The 21,126-nt window shown below is 39.4% G+C and overlaps 1 protein-coding gene across 1 annotated transcript in view; it reads right to left on the bottom strand.

Moving 5' to 3' along the window:
* OCA2 (OCA2 melanosomal transmembrane protein) overlaps positions 1 to 21,126 on the bottom strand; it is a 213,380-nt gene that overhangs the window by 76,480 nt on the left and 115,774 nt on the right. The window contains exons 17-19 of the mRNA XM_032982477.2: positions 19,383 to 19,440; positions 17,875 to 17,983; positions 2,205 to 2,332 (exon numbers count right to left, since the gene is read on the bottom strand). Coding sequence (XP_032838368.1) covers positions 2,205 to 2,332; positions 17,875 to 17,983; positions 19,383 to 19,440 — 295 coding nt within the window. The remainder of the gene's footprint in view (positions 1 to 2,204; positions 2,333 to 17,874; positions 17,984 to 19,382; positions 19,441 to 21,126) is intronic.

The raw sequence follows: 21,126 nt of genomic DNA on the forward strand, positions 1-21,126 counted from the left end.
AGAGGCAAAGGAACTTATGTCACAGAGACAGAAGAGGCAGAAAGATTTTATAGCCTGGAACAGCCACTTGTGAACAAGGACTAAAAAGACAGCTGTAGAGACAAAGTGCCCGAAGGACACAGTAGAAAACAAGAGAGGATTTCTGATTTTTTCATTGCAAAAGATCTACCAGACTGGACCAATGAGCATGCAAAGGCAGAACCTCCAAGAGTTACCCCATGGCTCCGGAACTCAAATCATATTTCCAAAATTACTTGCAGCCTAAGCCCCACAAAGGTTTTTAAATGTGCCTTGTAATAGGAAAGGGAACATCTAAAGCAGTAGGAAATAGCTTCAGACAGGGAACCATCCAAGGTGAAGGATCAGCAGGGGTGAAGAATATGAGCTGACAACTGCTGAATGCCTAGATCATGGAAAGATTTTTTTATACTTCATTGCATACCTTTGTTTTGACTTGTTTCTTCTTGTTGTTAATCTAAAGAAAAGATAAATGCCTTGGCAAGGACTGTCATCTCCTGCTAATCCAAAGGGTAATACATTCAGATCAAAATTAGAAGTGATGATACTTAGAACATCTTTCTCATTCATTTATGGGGAAGAATTTAATGTCTCTAACTTTTTTCTTGGTTATCTGTACAAGTTTCTTTCATGACCTTAAACTGCTGATATTTCAAAGAGCCAGGAAAAACATTCTTTCATTAGCAAACTATTCACTGGTGACCTGAGAAACCATAAAAATGAAGTTCAGTGAATTACAACAGTCGTACCCAAAGTCTGGCAGTAAATGGCAAATAACTTCTTGCATGTTTTACTATGCTATTGTGCAGTCACACAGCACTCAAATCAAAACTATTCAATCCAAGCTAAAACAATAAATACATCAGGGAATGCAACTAATAAACTGTTACAGCAGCAGCAGACAAAATAAACATGGCTTCAATATGGATTCCCTATAAGAGCTAGAAAACGCAAGGTTATATAGAGCCTGACAAGATAGAGAACTAAAAATTGCCTGTACTAATGATTGTACAATAAATCAACATTTCCTGATTAATTTTAGACCTAGTAGCTCGCAAACAAGCCTCTTAATGATAATCAGAGTCTCCATTCATCTTCTCCGAGGTTACCAGATTTTGACTTCCAGTTTGGCTTTAATTAGAGTGAGTTGAATTATTTGCTGTTTGTATTTGCCTCAAATTTTGTCCCTTTTATTGTTGGTGATTTTTTTTTTTTTTTAAGAGTTCCCAATTTACAAATTCTTAGGCTCTTTGTAATTACTGAGGGGGAGAGGGGAGGAAGGAGGCTGTGTGAGTAAATTTGTTATTACCAGTTTTTCCCAGGATGATCACTCAGATAATTGATTAGCCATGGCAGTGTCAGTGGTCACTTAGGTTTTGTTAGTTATGTTTGTACAACATTATTACATAATTTAAACCCAACAAATAACAACTGAATAATACCAAATATTCCAGAAGCCTAATTGACAAGTAAACGTGAGTATTCATACAAAGAACTATCCAAACATTTGAGGTAAAAAATAAATCCATTCAGGCTATATGAAAGCATCAAACAGTAAATAAAGTGGGATACAAACATGACTGAACTGTTTCTAATAGTCAAGCAGGCAAACACAAAGTAAGTACAGAGTAAGATATCTAGGCATTTCAAGTAACAAATATATTTTTAAATTAAATTGCAAACTGAAATTCAGTGATATTATCCTTTCAAACCATACTCCCATGGAATCTCGTAGGCCGTTTGGTAGCCAGCATGTAACAGACAGCATTAAGAACATTTTTCAACTCTGGATTAGTCCTGCTCTTTTATTTTTCTTCTCGCCTGTCTAAATAATTGCAAAATAAACACATAAATACATATAAAGTATCTGCACACACAGACCAGCAGCATGGTTTCCATAGACCTGGAAACTAAAATTCCACTTATATGAAAATTATGGTGTCAGACATATTCAGAAAATGCAGCAAAAGGAGAGAGAGTGAGACCAAGCTTACAGTGAAAAATTAAATATCAAAGAGATCCAGCCAACTTCCACTGCTCTGCAATTTCTCTCTGTACTACCATGACTATATGCAATCTGCAATATTCCAGCATGATTGAATCTGCAGGAGGCCTCTGCCCAGGAACATGATTCATATTTTAAATTGGTTATAACTCTTCAGGTTTTAGAAATCAAAGAATCTTACCTCCATGAGAACAAACAATGCTGCAAAGAAAAGGAGGGTTGCCCACTCAACTCTGTTCAGTATCATCTCAAAATCATGGATGTCTGCTAGCACTAGTAGCCAAATGGCTCCCAACATGGCAATCCAGCCTGCATGAGGAAAAGAGAGAACAACACTTTACGTTTCACAGCCTTGTTATGTGCTAACAACGTAAAAGTTACCGTATGGCGATTTTCAATTATTTTTGCCACACTTTTGTTCTGACTCTGTAACAGGGAAAGTTCACAGATACTACAGATACTGCAGGAAGAACGGTCTCTGCCTTCAAATTAAAATAAATTAGAAAAGGAAAAAAGGCAAATGTGGCACATACGGGTTACCCCTGATAATCAATGGGTTTGAATCGCAGAGAAACCTCTCAGTGTTTAGGAGGTAGACAGAAGGGTTCTGCGGCTCCCGACAGGCTGGCTGCAGCCCCAGGACCCCGACGACTCCCTGGCTGCCTGCTCTAGAAGATAAACAGAGGAGAGGGAAATCTCTTTAAAACAGGAGACTGACTTCAAATAGCAAAATAGGCTCTCTCCAGACAGGATCCCTCTGTACATCCTGAAGGGTTTTAAGGCACCTATTTAAGTAACCGGTTGAGAGAAAATGCAAATCAAATGCACAGTCATCCAGAGAACGTAATCGGCAAATCTCCTGTCCGAGCAAGGCTCACTTTCTCTCTGCACAGTTAAAACGCTTTCTGGAGCTCTTTGATTCCTCTAGCACATTTATCTTAAACAACAGAATGGGATTTCAGACATGAAACAAAAGGGGTTTGGGTGGTTTTTTTCTCAGAATGATGCTTCTCTTTCTGTCTTCCGTCTCTATTTTTTTCCTAAACAGCAGATGATATTTCTTTTTTTGGTACAAAAAACTAAGATACATAATTTAAGGTTTTTTTAGTGGCATGGAAATAAAGCCTTCCACCTCTTTAAGTCATTTCTCTCTTTGTTGTGACTACTTCATACATCACATCATATTTCATATATTCACAGTCAGAAAGTGATGGATTCACAGAATTGCAGAAAAAGTGAGGAAGAAAGAATAACAGTCTTTGCTGGCAAACAACTTTAAGTCACAAGCTTATAATCAAATACCAAATATGATTTAGGGAGAATAGGTCCCTGCTACAAAGTAGAGAGATGAATAAAGTGAGCCCTCTCCAAAACCCTTCAACAGCTGTAAGAAAATTCAGAGATAGAAGACTGGTTCATAAAATTTTAGGCCATTCAACTTGCACATGTGTTTTTCCATTAAGTTAAAAGAAGAATGAGATCCAAAAACATCCAACAGTTTAAAATTAAGATATATTCCATTTCATTGGTATTTCAATATAAAATAAATAAAGACACCAAAGGTTCTCACTGTTCCTGAAGCTGTAAACCTTAACTATTTTCTCTGAAAAATCCTGTACAGTGTCACGTACGTATTCTCTGATTGAAGAACGCATTTTGCTCTCTCGGGTACATTGGAGGAGCTTTCAGTGACATACTGAACTCTTTAAATGAGAATTTCAGGGTAACTGTGATCACTACGGAACATGTCTGGCTCCAAAACCAAAATGCTCTCAGTGGCACCAACCCTTCAGCCGATGATCTATTTCTGTCCTCTCAAGAATCTCCAGCTACCGTCTTCTCCCCAGTTCAGCTCTACTCTGAAACCATGTTTTCCAGCACTATGAACAACTTCTCCTTTCCCTGCCTCTCTCCCCGTGTTCCTTGTTCTTGAAAAGCTTCCACACAGCTGACCACTCTAGTTTTGCTGTTTCCTTGATAAGCAGTTCTCACAAGAAGTTTTTCTTTAGCCGGGTGCAAACCTAATCTATAGGGAGATGCAAGGAAATCCTTGTAAGGGAGCAGGTATGAAGGACTCGGAAATTTAATGGCTCGTCAGCAGAAATACTACCATATAGGTGGAAACAAAGTCAAAGCCAAGGAATTCTGTATCCCAAATTTCATAGCTTCAGCTCCTACACTGTTCCCAATACAGTTTTTGAGTAAAATCTGATCTGAGTGACTCACTGGTACCAAAAACCATGAGTCGCAGACAGCTCTGATCAGCTTCAAAGACAGAAACACTGCCATGCTGCAAGCTGAGAAAGTCTGTTCTCAGCTTTGGTCACAGTGATCTAATCAGAGTGCAAGGTCAAAAATATCTCATGAATGTGCATCGTGTTTCAAGGGAGGAGGAGAACAAAAGCAACCACAAAAGAGAGCAGGGTGGGAATAGCTGATCACAAATTTTCTTGTGAAGGATGGCATTTTACCACCCACTGGAAAGAGACTCCAGGACTGATCTAAGGATGAATGCTGGATTCTAGTATAAACTGAAAATATATGATTTTTGGGTTTTTTGTTTTTTGTTTTTTTTTTTTTTTTTTTTTGTGCACTGGTATGTGTATAGACTTTGCAAAACCAGCTACAAACCACAGGGATAGGAGCGCTCCCAGCGTTCCCAAAGTAGCAAAAGCACGTGAGGACAGAACTGTCAGTTCTTGTCTAGCATGCCTTTTTGCCAGCAGAGTTGACTTACTGTCTTTCCAAAAACAAAGTAAATCTGTCCATGCAAATTAAATAGCTATTTGCTCTGAACACAAAGAAAGGGGTTATGGAAACGCACTGCCTAATTTTCTTCTGACTGTCACCTTGGCTGTTCTCTGAATTCCAGTAAAGAACAGGGTGCCCAACTCTGCCTTAAATAAATAAAGATGATGGCAATTCCTGTTAGAGGAATACTACAAGGGGAAGTAAATATATGCAGATCAGGAGCTTAGTAGCATAATTTTACTGCTATTTTGTACATATGTAAGTGAAGTTACATTTTGTTGCATACATTTTGTATGTAAGTACAACAAAGCGAAGAATTAAAGAACAGCAGTTTCTCAACAGTTCTGGAACAATCTGTGATGATATCTTGGCATTATTTCTGCCCTCCTGCCTCCAAATCAACTCAAACATGCTATCTGCAGATAAAATTACGCTAATGAAATATAACTGAGTTGCACAAGAGGTGGATAGAGCCGGGCATTTTCTAGCACCACGAGTGTTGCCAGCATGCCTTAGTTCCACTCGTGCGGCTTTGCACGCGAGAACAGTGCCCTGCCTTACAATTTTGCTCCCTGGGATTACGAATGGGCAAAGGGGGGGGTGTCCTCCCTCAGTGCTCCAGCAAGCAGAGCTCTCCAGGGGCTCAAACACACCGACTGCCAGGTCTGGCTGCACAGAGCTTATTTCAGTCCACACACGTGATCTGCACGGGGTGTGTTTGCCTTCCTTGCTGCGCCGGCAAGGAGGAGATGGAGCTCCCCATCTCTCAGAGGGAGCGCAGAGAAGAGGAGAGGAGGAGGTGTCCCGGGGAATTCATGAACGATCTGCATTCACAACATTCTTTATGAGCACGGTTTGTCTTCAGGCACCCCGCAGATGGATGAGAGCAAAGCCTTCTTCCGAAGCTCGAAGACCACAGGGGTCAGTCAATGCCATAACCGCTTGGTTAACTCCTCTCTGCCGAATTGCTTGTCAAGGTAGGCACAAAGTTAGTGCCTTCCTAAGCGGGCAGGCTTTCTGTGGCTTTTCCAAGGCCTTTTTAAGTATATTCATGGCAGTGCACATATTCTACCAGTGTTTTATACATATGGGTAGCTTTGCACCTGCCCTGGATTCAATCTGAAGCGTTCCTCCCCTTTTAAAGAATTGAAAGTACTAGGATACATTAAAGACTGGCTTCTCTGTTCATTTATTTTCTAGCTTACTGGGCCACAAAAGAAATCCAGGAGGAAGAGAAATAGAAATAATTTCAAAAAATAACTTCTCATTACTCTACTGAAAGCAAAGCCCATTTATAGTTCCACAGACCACTTCCTTTACTGCCTTTTAGTGCCTCTGTTTCACAGCAATTGATGTTCTGGAAATACACATGGAGAGAAACTGAATCTAAATTCCATTTCTGCACTGATATGGTACCTGTTGAAGACAGTGGCAGTTTCTATTTATTTAGGAAAAATAAAATTAAATTTTATTATAAAATGCACCTTTCAAATTTATAATGCATTCTTCATAGAAAAGATTCCTATGGCTTCTGCTTGGGACTGGAAAAAAGTATAGTAGAAATAGCTGGAGTGCTTTGTTTTTCTCATACACTTTACGCAGTAGGGAAAACCACCTTTTAGAACAATAAATAGCTCATGATGAACAGAATACAATTGCAATCCTACTCAAAAAAAAAAAACACCTTTATTTTGAAATAATCAAGCAGAACTTGAAAATAGAAAACAATCTAATAGAATCAAATAGAAGTCTAGAATATGTGGGAGGAAGGTAGGGAAAAAGAAAGAAATGAAAGAAAAAAATTACTGTGTAATCTGTAGGCCTTTCAAAAGCTCATTAAGAAAAATTTGTACTCCTTAGTAAAAGTAATTTTGTCTGACCTACTACCAGCTGAAAAGCACAATAAGCTTCCTCCTGACACTGTGAACATGTAGACACTGTACGTTCTCTTTACATGCACAGAATTTGAAATAATGTATTTATGAATACCGAGGGCACACAGAAATTTCACTTTTGTGGAAACTGAAATGGCACTCAAGACATTTGCACTGAAACCAAAGTGAGGATAACACTGCACGATGTCAGTGCTGGCCTGGGCAAAACAATAAGCTGCTCAAGAAGGGTAGGCAGAGGGTACTACATTTAGGTAGGAAGACTTTAAACTGTACAAATCCAGGATGGGAAGCAACTGGATGCCTAACAGTCCTGCAGAAATGTCTCAAGAAAGACAGTGGCTCGCAACTGAACCTAATGGCCCACTGAAATACAGAACCAGGACTTAAATGGTAAATCCTGTGAAGCAACCTCTACTCTCTTCATCCTTGGTAGACCCTGAGAAGATACACTTTAAGCAAGATGTGTACCCATTAGGAAATCCAAGTCAGAGAAATAAGCACAAGCAACAGTCGGAAAAGCTGACTTTGAGGAAAAATTTAAAGAATTCAGGATATTTAGCTCAAAGTGAAGAAGATTAAAGGTGTCCTGGTAAGTCTTCACCAGGATGCTCCAGAGAGCAGAGAGCAACCTGATTGTGGTGGCAGTAGTGGGTAGGACAAGAGGGAGTGAGGAGGCGGCGTAATCGCAGCAAGGAAGATTCTGGCTACACAAAGTGTTTATAGCGGTTGAGAAATAAGTAGAGTTTTTTTTTAAAAATCAGCTAGACCAGCTTCTGCCAGAAGAAAATATAACACTACTGACTATGGGATGGACACACTGATTTTTTAGACATCTCTCACTGAGCAAAGTATGATCTTATTTTTCTGTGATCTCGATGATTTTCTATTTGTCAAAATGTCCACAGCAACTTTTTGTGAACTGCAGAAACCCCTTTAGTCCACAATGTCCATTACAGGCTTACCAGCTAAAACATATTTGGCATTTACCTTTGAATAACTGTTTACACAACATGTTGTTGAATATATGAGGAAGTAAAGCCCATCACTGTGTTCTATCAGATTAATCAGAAGTATTCTGATTACATTCACCCTTATATTGCAATGTCAACACCCAACTTCGTTAATTCTCCAAAGGCAATTTCATAGATGAGATAGGGTGGTATTCAAGATAGAACACTGTAAGAAAGAAACCCTGGTTAGAGATTGCTATAGCTGGGCACTGTATCTACAGAGAAGATGTGTTAGATATATAGCTGTGTATATTGCACCAATCCATAAGTCTAAAAAATTTACAGTTATCTCAGTAAAGGTCACTGCAAACAAAGACACTCTATTGCCATAGAGTTGATTCTTATGAACCAAAAATAATTTGAGAAGATGCTGATATTAAGATACAGGAAAGGTCAACTATTCTAGAAGTGAGCAATAATGTACAAAAGCTGCACTAGCAGATACAACTGTTACTGGTTCTTGTTTCTTTCTCATCAAGTGTATGGGCAGCTGCAAGGACAGACGTTATTTTTCATACTTGATTGCATGTTTGTAAAGATGACTGTGCAATTTCAAGGGCAGAATTTTTTGAAAACTATCTTAAAAGAAATTAATACTGTAAAGATCACAGAAAGCAGATTTCTCTTATTTTCAGGAGCAAAGTGTTATGCCAAGAAGGAGGAATAACTAAGGTCTGGACCAGACTTTTTGAGTCTGAGTCAATGCTGATTGCATCAATTCAGCTCCATAACAACATTCTTATTATTACAAAATAATTGTCAGATTTATTTTTAACTCATATTCATATACACTGTACCAGGAATTTTTTCAACATCACTATGAATCAAAGATATGCTGTCTCTCAAATGCAGTTATATCCATTCTCGTTTTAAAACAACAATTCACATTTTCACAATGCAAACAAACCTCCATACTACGTACTGGCAGGTCAGCCCCATGCAGTGCTCTTCTCGAGGACTAGGCAACTAGACTTTTCAATGTAAAGGCACTAGACGACTTAAACCAACACCAGTGCACGCCAGAACAGATAAAATAGTAGACAAATGAAGAGCAGGGAGGCAAAGAGCACTAAATAAGGACAAATACGCCAAACTCCACTGACAGTTGTAGCTGATACCACCTTGGGGGAAGGGCTGCAGATCAGCCCCTGCAAGCACAACTACAAGGGCCTGAAAGGGCCTCCAGAAAGGGCTGAGGACTTTGGAAGAGGAGTGCCTAAAACCATGGCTCTAATCTTACTCTACCTTACTACATTAGGCTGGAAATTCTTGCCAGATGCTACAATTCGTAGCTCTGTTTACCAGTATTAGGTTAGGAACTAAAGAAACCACTTTGGTCATGAAAAGTAGTGTCACAGCTTCATGTAGGTGGAGAGTTAACGGAAAACAGTAAGGGAAGAAAGAAGTTGCCACATACAAGACTGCACAGGACGAGTAATTGCAGCTAAAAAGGGATGCATCGAAAGATCCTAGAGGCCCCAGGTTTACCAACAACTCAACAGTAGTTAGTTATAGATGACAGAACAAACTTAGGAGATGGTCAAAACTCATTTTAGGGGTAACAAGAAGCACAAGAAATAAGTACGTAGCACACACACACAACATACCACATACGATATAATCGGCTATAATGCAGAGCTGAAGACCAAACATGAAAAAGTAAAAAGGTAAAGCTTTAGAAAATGTATAAAAAAGGGCTCAAGTGGACCAAAGCACGAGGTGGAAGAAACCATCAACACTATTCACCTCCTGGTAAAGAGGAAGAAGACACCCCCATCATGCCCATCCCAGCAAAGACCTGAAGATATCAACACTTTGTTGAGACTCCTCCCAGACTAAACTTATGAACCACCTGGCAAAGCATCAAAGGGTGACCCTAACATCAGAAGATGAGAGAGATAGTGGGAATATTTTGGGTTTTTATTTTTCTGTTGGGTCTTTTTTTTACAACAGTTGTACCTGCATATTGTTAATGAGTTTTGTTTTGTATTATTTAGATAATTTGGACTGTAAGTGTTAGCATTCTTGTAAAAGGATTAACAATAACTGTTTGTTGTGTTTTGCTTACGCTGATAGAACTTTTAATTAGACTAACAATAAATTCTTAGCTTTGGGTATAAAGAATGGTCCCCTTTTTGCCCACAGTAGCCCAAGCATAACATCACCGCTGACGCTTTGAAAGTTGGAGTCTACTGCCACATACAGAGAAGGCATCCCTAATCCAAACGTTTTGGGGGCCAAATCTGCTTTATGGAATGTGTGAAGGAGTTTCCAGGCAACCACAGATTATTCAAGCTGTTATTTTTAGCTGTGTAGAAAAGGTCCATAAATGTTTCTTCCCAGGCTTTGCATCTGATTCCTTCATTTATCACGCACTGTTGGAAAGTTTTACACAGTGATAAAATAAATCAAAAAAATACAAGGAGAAAAAAAAAAAAAAAAAAGACAAGGAAAATAAAATATTGGTTGTGACAGCTTTAAATACAGTTGATAATTCAGTATCATTTGAGACATTACTTAGCAGTCAGTACCTATAGCTCTCCTCAGCTAAAACTGATTAATATCACAAACCCTAGACAATCTGGAGATAAAAGTTAGATTCAGTGACAAATTAAAGAGCAAATGTACACTTTTTACAATGAGGATATAGTGATATAAGGTGTGAAATATAAGAAGTGCTAAACTTAACAATGCGGCTTTTAGCATTAAGCCTATGCTTTCTTAAATCTATGTCATCCACCAGATTTTATAGCTTAGTAGCTGTCTGTCTAACTAGGATTTTCTGTTTCCTTAAGCATTAAACAATTACATACCATCTGACTAAATTTATGTTTTTTCAAACATTTTATAAAATAACTCCTCAGTAACATTGAGTAGCTCTATAATGAACGTTTCATTTTAACTATTGCACAAATTAACCTGAAACCAAACATTGCCAAAATAGGAACACTTTCTCTTTTTCTCCCTCTCTATGGATACAACAAATTAAGTTTTTAGAATCAAGTTTGTTTGCTTCTGTACATACCGCTTCACTGTTTGTAAACAGTGTCAGATTTACACAACTCCACCATCCTACAGGATATTAGCACAACGTGGATTGATCTATTTGTCACTGATAGCTGATGAGAAAAATGTTCCCGAATAACATTTTAAAGTGTAAAAATAAGAGTCTTTTGTATGCTCCTACATTAACATCCCCTTCAGACTAATGGGATCTGTCCACACTTTTCTTAGCCCTGCACTCCTGCTCTATGACCAGTTATAAATCTTTGGGACTCGAGAAGTTCTGCTGCACACTGAGGCAGGATCTTTCTCACGGAGCTGTGGGGGAGTGGTTCAAGTTTAAAAACATTTTCACCATTCTAAAGAAACCTCTTAACGCAAGTTGAAGTGCACATCCATGCTCTGCCCCAGGGCCCAGATAAAAGCTGAGGGAAAAGGCTCATTACAGTTCTTTTTAGGCAGCTTCCTAGGTTGCACATTCATAATAAAACCGCGCAGACTACATTTATTGCATTTGTGCCATGTTAGTTCTTTTTTAGCTTATAGCATTAAATAATTCAGTCAAAGATCTCTAAGTTTAAGCTTTCTGTCATTGGTTACAACACTGGTAACTCTCATGCAAGCTTTTACACATATTGACCCTGCCAATCTGCCTCAAAGTTGTTAGGGAAGAATCACTGCTGCAGTGAGTTCCCCACTGAAAACGTTGCAGAAAATATAATGGATTAAGCTAGTTGTTAAAATCTTAGTAGGCTGCAGTAATAGAGTATTTCTAACCCAACTAAATATTGGCATGGAACTTTCAACATTCTGTGAATCAAAAGAAAATTTAAGCAAGCTACTAGACAGGTGCTACTCAATTCCAACTCTATTATATTTATTGGTTCGCCTGTGTAAATTACAGTGTAAGCTGAGAATTGTGCATGTCCACTTAAATAAAAGCAGGATGAAAATCAAGGTAAATTATATGGGAGAAACTTCAGATGCAGTCCCCTGAATTTGAGATGTCACTCCTCTCTGCAGGTTAAGACACATTTTTTGCTACAATTTGCATAACATTCTACATAGACATGATTTGGGTGTTTTTGTTCTGCTGAAGCCCTTTCCAATTAAGGTATTTAATTTTACATGTGAATTTCAACAGTTTTTCTGTAAATTATGGAAATGAGTCAGAAAATATGACAACTGGTACCCAAAGGAGTGACAATACAACAAGAGCCTTTTGTATCTACAGCAAATGAACACATTTCTCCTTTAATGCTCTGGCAATAAAATAAAAAGCAGCTCTGCACAACATGGCCTACCAAACAAACAGAAGTCAGTTTAAATTAAATGAACACAATTATTTCCCTTCTTTTCTACTATTGCAGTCACAGTTTGAAAATGTTTCAATGATGCAAGATATAACTAGTTAAGACAAATTGCAAAAAGAGTTCCGGACCCTCAAAAGCATCTGCAGCAGAATTTGCAGACCAAGCCCACAGTCAGAAGTTAAACCACAGTGACTATAGAAGACAAGAGAGAGTCTTCCAGGAGTAACTAGATTTAACTACATAAATGAGGTCTCATCAAACAAGATGATCTTTGTCAGTAAATATTGAGGGTTTTTAGCTTTAGAGAAAAGATGATTGGGAAAATTTAGAGCTAGGATGTTTGACAGAAGTGGTGTGGAGTGGTGATTTATAGAACATGTCCTACTACCCAGAAAGGTCACAGTGATCACACTAGTTAGTTAAAAGAATAAAATTGTAAATTTTTTTAAAGTTCATAAGCTTGGGGGTTTTGCTAGCACTGCTTCAGTTAATAATACCAAAGTTGATTTTAATTAGAAGTTAAACCCCCAAATAACCAATTATCAAGCCAAATGTCCATTTTGCTGTTCTGCTTTTTGGTTTGAAGTGTCTATGGATAAAGCTTGGTATAGCTTGAGAAGATGCCCTCTGGCATATAAAGAGTGAAGTGGCATAGAGTCAGGTGAATCATTTCATGAATTAGACCTTTAAAGTAGGTTAGGTGACTCACAACTGTTGATCACCTCCACTGATTATTGACCTTCTCCAGAGATTATTTTAAGGGCAGCTGAAGGTAATTAGTTTAAACTTGGATGTCTGAAAAATCACAGAAATCCATGGCACAAAAAATAGCAGAATGGGCTCAGGCAGTAGTGTGAAGACATAATGCCTCTGAAAAAAAAAAAAAAAAAAAAATTATTTGAAACTGTCTTCAGCTGGGGCTGGAGCAAATAGCAGTTCTAGATTATGGAAGAATTCAGGGAATCCAAAAATCTCTCCCTATCCCTTTGCATAAATAATTCATTCATCAAAGGAACATAAGAACAGCCATAGATGGTAATACCGAAGGTTCACCTATGCAAGAGCCCTGTCTCCAAAAGGGAAAGTAGTGGAAATAATGTGGGAATTAATATAAAAATAAGGCAGACACACAGTTGCATTTATCCCGGCATACCTTCCCAGCTTCCAGCAGTCTGCAGCCAAAGCAGACGGTATATCTCCTCTGAAACAGGCAATATCTCTTTTGTTTGCTCTTGAGTTTGCACTCTGTTTCTTGAAGATGAGAGCAGCAGAGTCTGTTGCAACCCTTTAAAAGGAGGAGAGGACCTTTGCCTGCCTTAGAAACCACTCAGCTTGGCCCTGGGAAAGAGGAGTCCAGAGGAGGAATGGAGCAAGAGGATCTGCAAGGAACTGGGTGCCTCCGTTGCGTACAGAGACCACTGGGAGGGGCAGATACAAGCTGGGCCACGGAGGTGATGGGTCCCCTCTTCCTCCATGCTAGAAGGAGCTGCACAGAGCTCACACTCATTGAACTGACTGAAACCAAACCAAAGAGGAAGGACCTGCCCCACAGAAGCAGAAGGAAGTAGGTTATAAATTGGTTTTGTGTATTCATCCTGACAGACATTTTAAGCACCCTCTATTAAAAAAAAAAAATAAATCTAATTTAAATTTCAAAAAATCTTGCTTTATTTTACTTCTAAAATCTGTCGTTTCTTTTGGGCAATCTCACAGTTCAAAGATTTAGACATATCTGCCTAAAAGTTAGTCAAAATAGGAGCCAGGTGCGATCCTCAAAGGGGCTTTACTTTCATCTTTTGTCATGTTTTCTCAGATGCTTTATCAATAAAATAAAATCCTATGGGGCCAAATAAAAGCATTGTAGAAGTCTTAAAGTTTGCCATATCTGTTTATTTAAAGCCTCACTGCTAATCTGTCATTAGCATAGATATTTCATAGCATTAGACTAAATGAATTGATGAACAGGTACAAGAAAACTGAATAGAAAAGTGTTCTGCATTTTAAAAGGCAGCTAAGTATGCAAATTTTATTATTTAAATTAAAATGTCAGTTCCCTCAAATTATATTAATGATTCCAAGTTCATAATGGGAAAATTGTATCAAGGCTGGGGACTGATAAAGGATTCTATAATCTTTCTAATTCACTCTACCAAATGCAATTAAAAGTTATTAGATTTCTAACACTTCAGCCTCTGTATAAAACATTATTCTAGTAGAACATTAAACACGGAACTACAATCTACTTTCAATTTTATGAGAAAAACATATTGAACAAATTTACCCAAACCATCAGAGTACAAGATGTACTGTATTTTAGGAAATTCATTTCCATGCACTGGAGGACTAAAATCCATAGAGACTCACAGCGGCACTACTTCAGTAATGATAAATAAGTGACAGCTATCATCAAGATAGTGGAATTCAGGACTCACCATTGAGATCTCTGTAGAAGTTTGCAGGTTCCATTAATTGTTAATAAATAGAAATTATGTTTAGGCTTTAATAACATTTATTCATTAATTTGACAGGTTTGCCATGAATACAGAACAGGGAGAAATTATAGAGAAGACATACAGCCCCTATTCACTTTCAAGGTTGCAGCTGAAGATCAACTAGTGAATAACAGAATGGTGCACTGCCAACCATGCCATTTGTTTTCATTCATTTTACTGACATAAAGTAGGACAAAAACCAATCATCACTTATTAAGTTTCTTCTAGTATTGACTACAACTGCTTTGCAGTTTTGAAAGAAGATCTTACCAGGAGCATATGCAACCAGTGCTATGTGGTCTTCACCGGCTGTCTGTGGCTTTTCAAAAACACTTTGTAAAGGACTGTGTCTAAAAGACATTTACACCAATAAACGTCTGTCCCAACATTGCTGGACTGTGTCGAAACCACCAACGGATGTCTGCCTCGGCACTGTCGGAGCACCCCACCTCCTACTAAGATCCTAATGCTTTAGCAAACGTAGTCACAGAAACTGCTACACCCCCATAAGCCCAGACATCCACGCAACACTACAAAGAACAATACATCCTTGAAGATAAAGAAATCAGGACAACCTTGGACATAAGATAGAGAGACCCTGAGCTTGCATCAATCCTGTTAGACCAGTTTGAACCACTTAAGGATGCAAATCCAATTAAAGTCAAACATTCAATCAGGGGGGAAGACAGCCGTCATCAGTCGACCACCGAAGGACACCCTACGACCACCACCACATTGGATAGAGCATGTAAATGATTTCTTGGAAATCCCCAAACCTTTCCCGGAAAACCTATGCGTATGGGTAACCTTACCCTTGCACACGTGCCCAGACCCAGGGACAGAAAAAAAGATCCTGAAATCCACCCCTCCATAGAGACAGTATTGGGTATGTGCAGCACTGCTGAGTCATGGGTGAGGGCGAACAAGACAGTTTTTAGGATATGCCAATCAATCCTCGGGAGGAGTGACGACACCTCAACATAAGAGCCGTGATGAGCAGCATCCGATGGAATTCCCCACCTGACGTGAAGTCGATTCGGACTGACGCCACAGCCCCGTGGTGGTAGCTATTGCATTTTTAATTTCTTTTTTTTTTTTTCCTCTTCCTTCTCTCTCTCTCTTTCTTGCATCTACGCAAATATTGACGTAAGTAATAAACTTCTTTTCTTTATGGCATTTGACCTCGTTTGGTCTTAATCTCACTCTGGGAATAACAACGAATCTCCCCTGACCAGAGTTTTCCAGGTTGGGACACACTTATAGATAGGTTTAATTCAAGAAATCCTACATGGTTCACTGCCCATTTATCTGAGATGGAAAAGTAAGGGTGAAAATTGATTTCTTAAATTGCAGATGTGAACACCTTCCTTATGTTTTTTGCCACCGTGACTTCAAATATCTTCAATTTCTGCATCTTCCTACACTTTAGTAACCTAGCTCTTTTGCTGTTGTAATACATCAGTATACCTTTTAGCTTCTGGACGGCTAAAAACCTTTACGGGCTGAAATCTCCCATTTCTATGGCAAATACTCTGGAACAGGGAAACTGCCACAGCAGCTGTGGCACTGGCCAAAATGAGGAAGAAAGCCTGGGTGACATGGCCCCTTTCCTAACCTCGTGCTGCTCCAGGGCACCAGGACTTCCACTCCGTGCCAACAAGGTCTTGCTGGGTGTATCAACACTGCCAGACAACTGCTTAGCCCAAGTCCACAGCAAGGTCCTGGTCCCCCAGAGCCACCCTTCTGAAAGTCTTGCTTTGCTCCCAGACTCTTCTGCAGTGACCCAGCTTGTTTCATCTAAGATAAGAATAAACCAAGATGCAGTTCTGAAGACAATTCATTTCAGGGATCTCACCCAAACAGCAGCATGGATGAGTCGGGATCAGGTTTGGGTCACTCTGCTCTGTACAGTTGCTCCAGCATTACCCCTGATGGCTTCATGCACTCAAACCCCATCACATGTACTAGATAATGCAACATATGCCCTCAGCCTCATAATCTTAAAACACAGCTCTGCTAAGCTACAAAACTGCCCTTGCTGTGAACCTAGAAATTAATTACCCCATGCATACAATGTCAAGAGGAAACACAAGGCCAGTTGCTGTGCTGAGGAGATGTGGCCAGCCTGTTCTGAAGGGACAAGGTCTGAGCAGTGTGGACACAAGCTGTCCTGCACCTCTAAGGCCTCAGGGCTGGGGATCAGTCCCCGGAACAAACGCATTTAGCAGCAAAGCTACAACTACTAAAACACATTGCTCCAGACACAGTAGCCCCTATCCTCCCACTGGTGCCGCCAGTACACAGCACTGGGGTTTCCCTAGGTCCCAGCAGAGAGAACAGCCTTCTGCTACTGGAACCTTTCCAATCCAGTCAATGCATCAGAAGTGTCAGCAGCAGATATGGAAGGTCTTGTTTACAACTTGATCACCATTGTACATCATAACTAGCTCTATATTGTGCATAACAAAGATGGATTTCGATATAGATTCAATCAACGTTTTATTGATTACGAGTTATTCCTCTTCAGGACTGTTGCATCCTTCAGCCACTGGGATGGATGCACACAGTGGGGCAATTCAGATTGCATGAAAAAACAGACATCTGAAATTCAGTAACTTTCAAGTGCTCAGCAGCCAAAAAAATTTTTTAACTTTTTATAGGGCAATGCGCAGGTAGGTTTTCTGACTGTCCTTCAGTTAGAGGTGAGCTTTAATTTGTTTCTGTTTCCAGGACATGCACAGCCTGTGCTCATATAGATGTATAACTAGCTGCATAAAAACCTGTACATTTAGATCTATATGTAGAAAGTATGCATACAGCTACTTTCATTTCACACATATACAGTGTCTTCCTGAGTTTATTTTGGGAAACGATTTATTCTGGTGATAAAGTAATGGAGACTAGAAGTTACACAAAGAGTTATCTATACTTAAGAAATAATGTCAGCCTAATTTTTTATTCTTGCACGGAGTGTTTATTTTCTGATCTCTATAATACATCTTCGTCATTCACTCAAACCTATAGTGCAATGATGCAAGGTCAAATTTGCTCATTCTGTAATGTTTAGCCAGCTCGTTAGTGTTGGGAGGTCAGAAAAACAAAGTCATGATCACTCACTGTTATTCCTCCTGGGGTGACTAAGACGTGACTGCATTTTGAAAACCTGCTCTGAGAAACTGCTGTTCTGATTAACCCGGTGGAACTGCGAGGCCAGAGGCATATGGAAAAGGGCTTTTAAAAAGATCCAGACTCAGAAAAATATTACTGTTTGTTTTTTTTTTTGGTTTTTTTTGTTTTTTTTTTTTTGTTTGTTTGGTTGGTTGGTTGTTTTTTTTTTTTTTTCAGGGACATTGTTTGTTTTACTTGGAACAAAACTATGAAACTTACCAAGATCTAGGTAGATGCCTGGAACAAATGAGTTGAGAAAAAACATAAGAATAACACATCCCAGCACAGTCAGGCATTTGACAAGAAGAATTTTGTCTGTTATTCTGTGCTGTAGACAGGGAGAAAAAAAATTAATAACTATTAAAGAAGGAGCTATTATGCATAGAGTTCAAAAAAGCATATGTGAAGCACAAAGATATGACTGTATATTCCTCTTCATCATAAAAGGCAGAAGTTTTTAAATTGAAACATTTCATGCATACCTACAGAAAACATGAATATGTGGCCCAATGTGACCTAACAGATACAAGTAGGTAGCACCTGCTGTATAAAGGCAGCTGTGTTCAGCTACCCCCATCAGGACTTAATTTCTGCATGATAAGTAGGACTGCAATGCAATCCCTGCTACAGAGAGCACTCCAGGCACTCTGTGGTTTCATGACCTTGGACAAAATCACTCTTTTTTTTTTTTTTTTTTTTTGCACATATGTTTTGGAAACCTATAAACTAGCCTAGAGGTCAGATCTTTCATCCCTCCTGTACAACACTCATGGACGTGCCCAGACCATGATCTCTATGCAGCTTCAGCCCCCCCATGCCCAGCTGCAGCATCCCTGCGCCCATCTCCTCACGCTCTCACCCTCAGACCCAGGGCTTTCCATCAGGACGCTGCTTCTCTGCTCTGATCTTACTTTCGCCACCAACCCACGGAATCACCTTCTCCCAGCCCGAGTTCCTCTCTCATTTCACAGAATTTAAATCTCTACGGAAACGCAAGTCTCTGTTCTTTAAAAAGTTTGTCTTTTATGCAGTGCCTTGAAAAAGGTGTAAAACCTCATAAGAAGTCCTGTTGGGTTTGTTCTGTTTTGGGGCGACACATAGGACAGTGATGTCCCAGTCAAGGACTTGAGCACCCCAGCACAGGCCTGAGTTCATTATTGATGCCAGTGAGGTACAGAGGATGTGACATTTAGACAATTAGACTTAGGTGAAATTAATCCCACTACAGAGTTTACATTTCATCAGACCCAGCTTCAGCATAAGGGCTTAGGCGGTGTTAATGTGTGCACAGCAGAGAACAGGATTTATCCTAGCAGTTTATCCCTACTTGAATAATAAAGAAGGCATGGCACAGACAGTGTAGTAAATTAGCATTGGTATTTGGTACACCAGCAGGAGTGTACTCTATTGTCATGCATCATGGTTATAAACAACCTATTGACACCTTCTGAGTCTTTCTGGCCATGGATTAAAAATTTAAGAAAACTGTTGAATCATTTATTGATCCTTTAAATGATATTTTTTCTAAAGAACAGAAGTATAAAACCTAATAAAAAACCTCACAATGTGGTTCAGTAACCCTGTCCCGCTGACAAGCCAGCCAGCCTGCCTGCCAGCTTTTCTGCTACCATGAGAGTTATTAAATTCGCATTAGATTCAAAGCGCTCTCTCCTATAAAGACACAGGTCTGCTTACACAGATACAGAGAAAAACTGCCATCTACTTACTTTTTTCTGGAGTTGCTGAATATTTGTTTCCCAGTTTTTATCTTCTTGTGAAATTTGCCTGAAAGAAAATGACACCTGCTTTTTTCCAGAGTGAAATCAGAGCTCTGCCAAGAGTGTTGGAATAAATCACTCTCATCACAAATCGATCACCTTTTCCGCCATACAGAGTCACTCATTCCGCAAAGGAATCGTGGCAAATTCCCATGAGCATTCACTTAAGACTTCACTATTGTAACATGCTCCACTAATAAACAAACCCTTTAGTTCATGAAGAGTGCCACGGGCTTGGAAGCAGCTAGCCTCCAGAGCGTGGACACCAGTATGGGATCTGGCTATATGCAATATGGAGTTCCCTTAATAGTTTCAGGAGTTGATGTGTCTCCTGCTGCAGTAAAACAAGGGTTGTGTGCTAACATCAGCAGCGCAGAACATATAAATTTTCCATTTGCATTTTATAACAATTTTTTTAAGATCAGAATAACTTCATCGTGTTATCAGCATAGTCAGCCCTCCAGCAAAAAGCCTTGGGGTTTGCAGTTCAGGGATGCTATTGTTAATGCTAATGAATTTTTACTTTACTCTAAATGTACTGTGCTGTAGGAATCCTGATTTTCAAGATTAAATATACAGTTTTTATTTACACTTCAGAAGTGCCTTTTTTAGAGTGTCAGGAAGTTTAATAATCTGTTATAATTTTAGAAAAAGGAGGTGATTTTAACAGCCTTTTTTGCCTTTAAGTATTGATACTGTCACTGCATTCAAACTGCACAATACCAGCAAAACTTATGTAAACAAAAGTCATCTTATTGCTGGAATAGTTTAAAAAAACCACATTTACATGTCCTTGCTCATACTGCCTATTTAACATCTTTATTAATGAAAATTAATTATTTCAGTTTCATTTTAGTCAATTCACTTCCAGAGTATTTATCGCTGCTTTTCTCAGTCATTAAATTCCATGGTGTAACAGCTGTTTTTGCCAGAATATAAACAAAATAGGGTTAGAATTTCTCATAGTCCTAGTTTATGTAAACTTTTTTTCTATACATAAACAGTTAAATATGTCTGCGCTCAGGTTCACGCTCAAGATTTCATTAAGAAATCGTTTTAAAACACAGCAATTCACTGGTGACATATTTTTCAAACCCAACAGTTCACTGACGAACACTTGAATTTTTCAATAAAAAAAAAAAAAGAAATTATAAAATTTTACTACACTGAAGCCACTCTTGCAAGGAGAAGTCTAATGATGTATTTGGGATCTTTTTAAACCAAAACCTACCTGAAATTTCCAGACCTTTAAATTTGGGTCATATTGATATGTACCTTCCAGGCCCTACACGTTGGTTTTATCCTAAAATACTTTGTGTTTTACTGAGGCTGAGGGTGGCTCTTCACATCTGCCCCAACACCCATCTGATCAGGAGACAACTAAGAATACAGGCCTCATCCCAGGGAAGGTCCCTGAAAGCCTTCTCTTTCAGCTCTGCCTAAAATTACTAGATATGAGCCCGTGGGTGGTCGAAGCAAGTGGAAATATTACCCCTGAGTTTAGCAAAGCCGCGCTGCCGTAGGCTGAGATGAGCAGGAACTCCCTGCCAGGCCAACAGCCTGCCCGTGCCTGCGGCCTGTCCGTGCCCGTGGTGTGCCCGTGCCCGCGGTCTGCCCGTGCCCAAGGCCTGTCCGTGCCTGCCCGTGCCCAAGGCCTGCCCATGCCCGTGGCCTGTCCGTGCCCGTGGCCTGT

The sequence above is a fragment of the Tyto alba genome, unplaced genomic scaffold (genome assembly GCF_018691265.1).
Source record: "Tyto alba isolate M040663 unplaced genomic scaffold, T.alba_DEE_v4.0 Super-Scaffold_14, whole genome shotgun sequence".
NCBI classification, from domain to species: domain Eukaryota; kingdom Metazoa; phylum Chordata; class Aves; order Strigiformes; family Tytonidae; genus Tyto; species Tyto alba.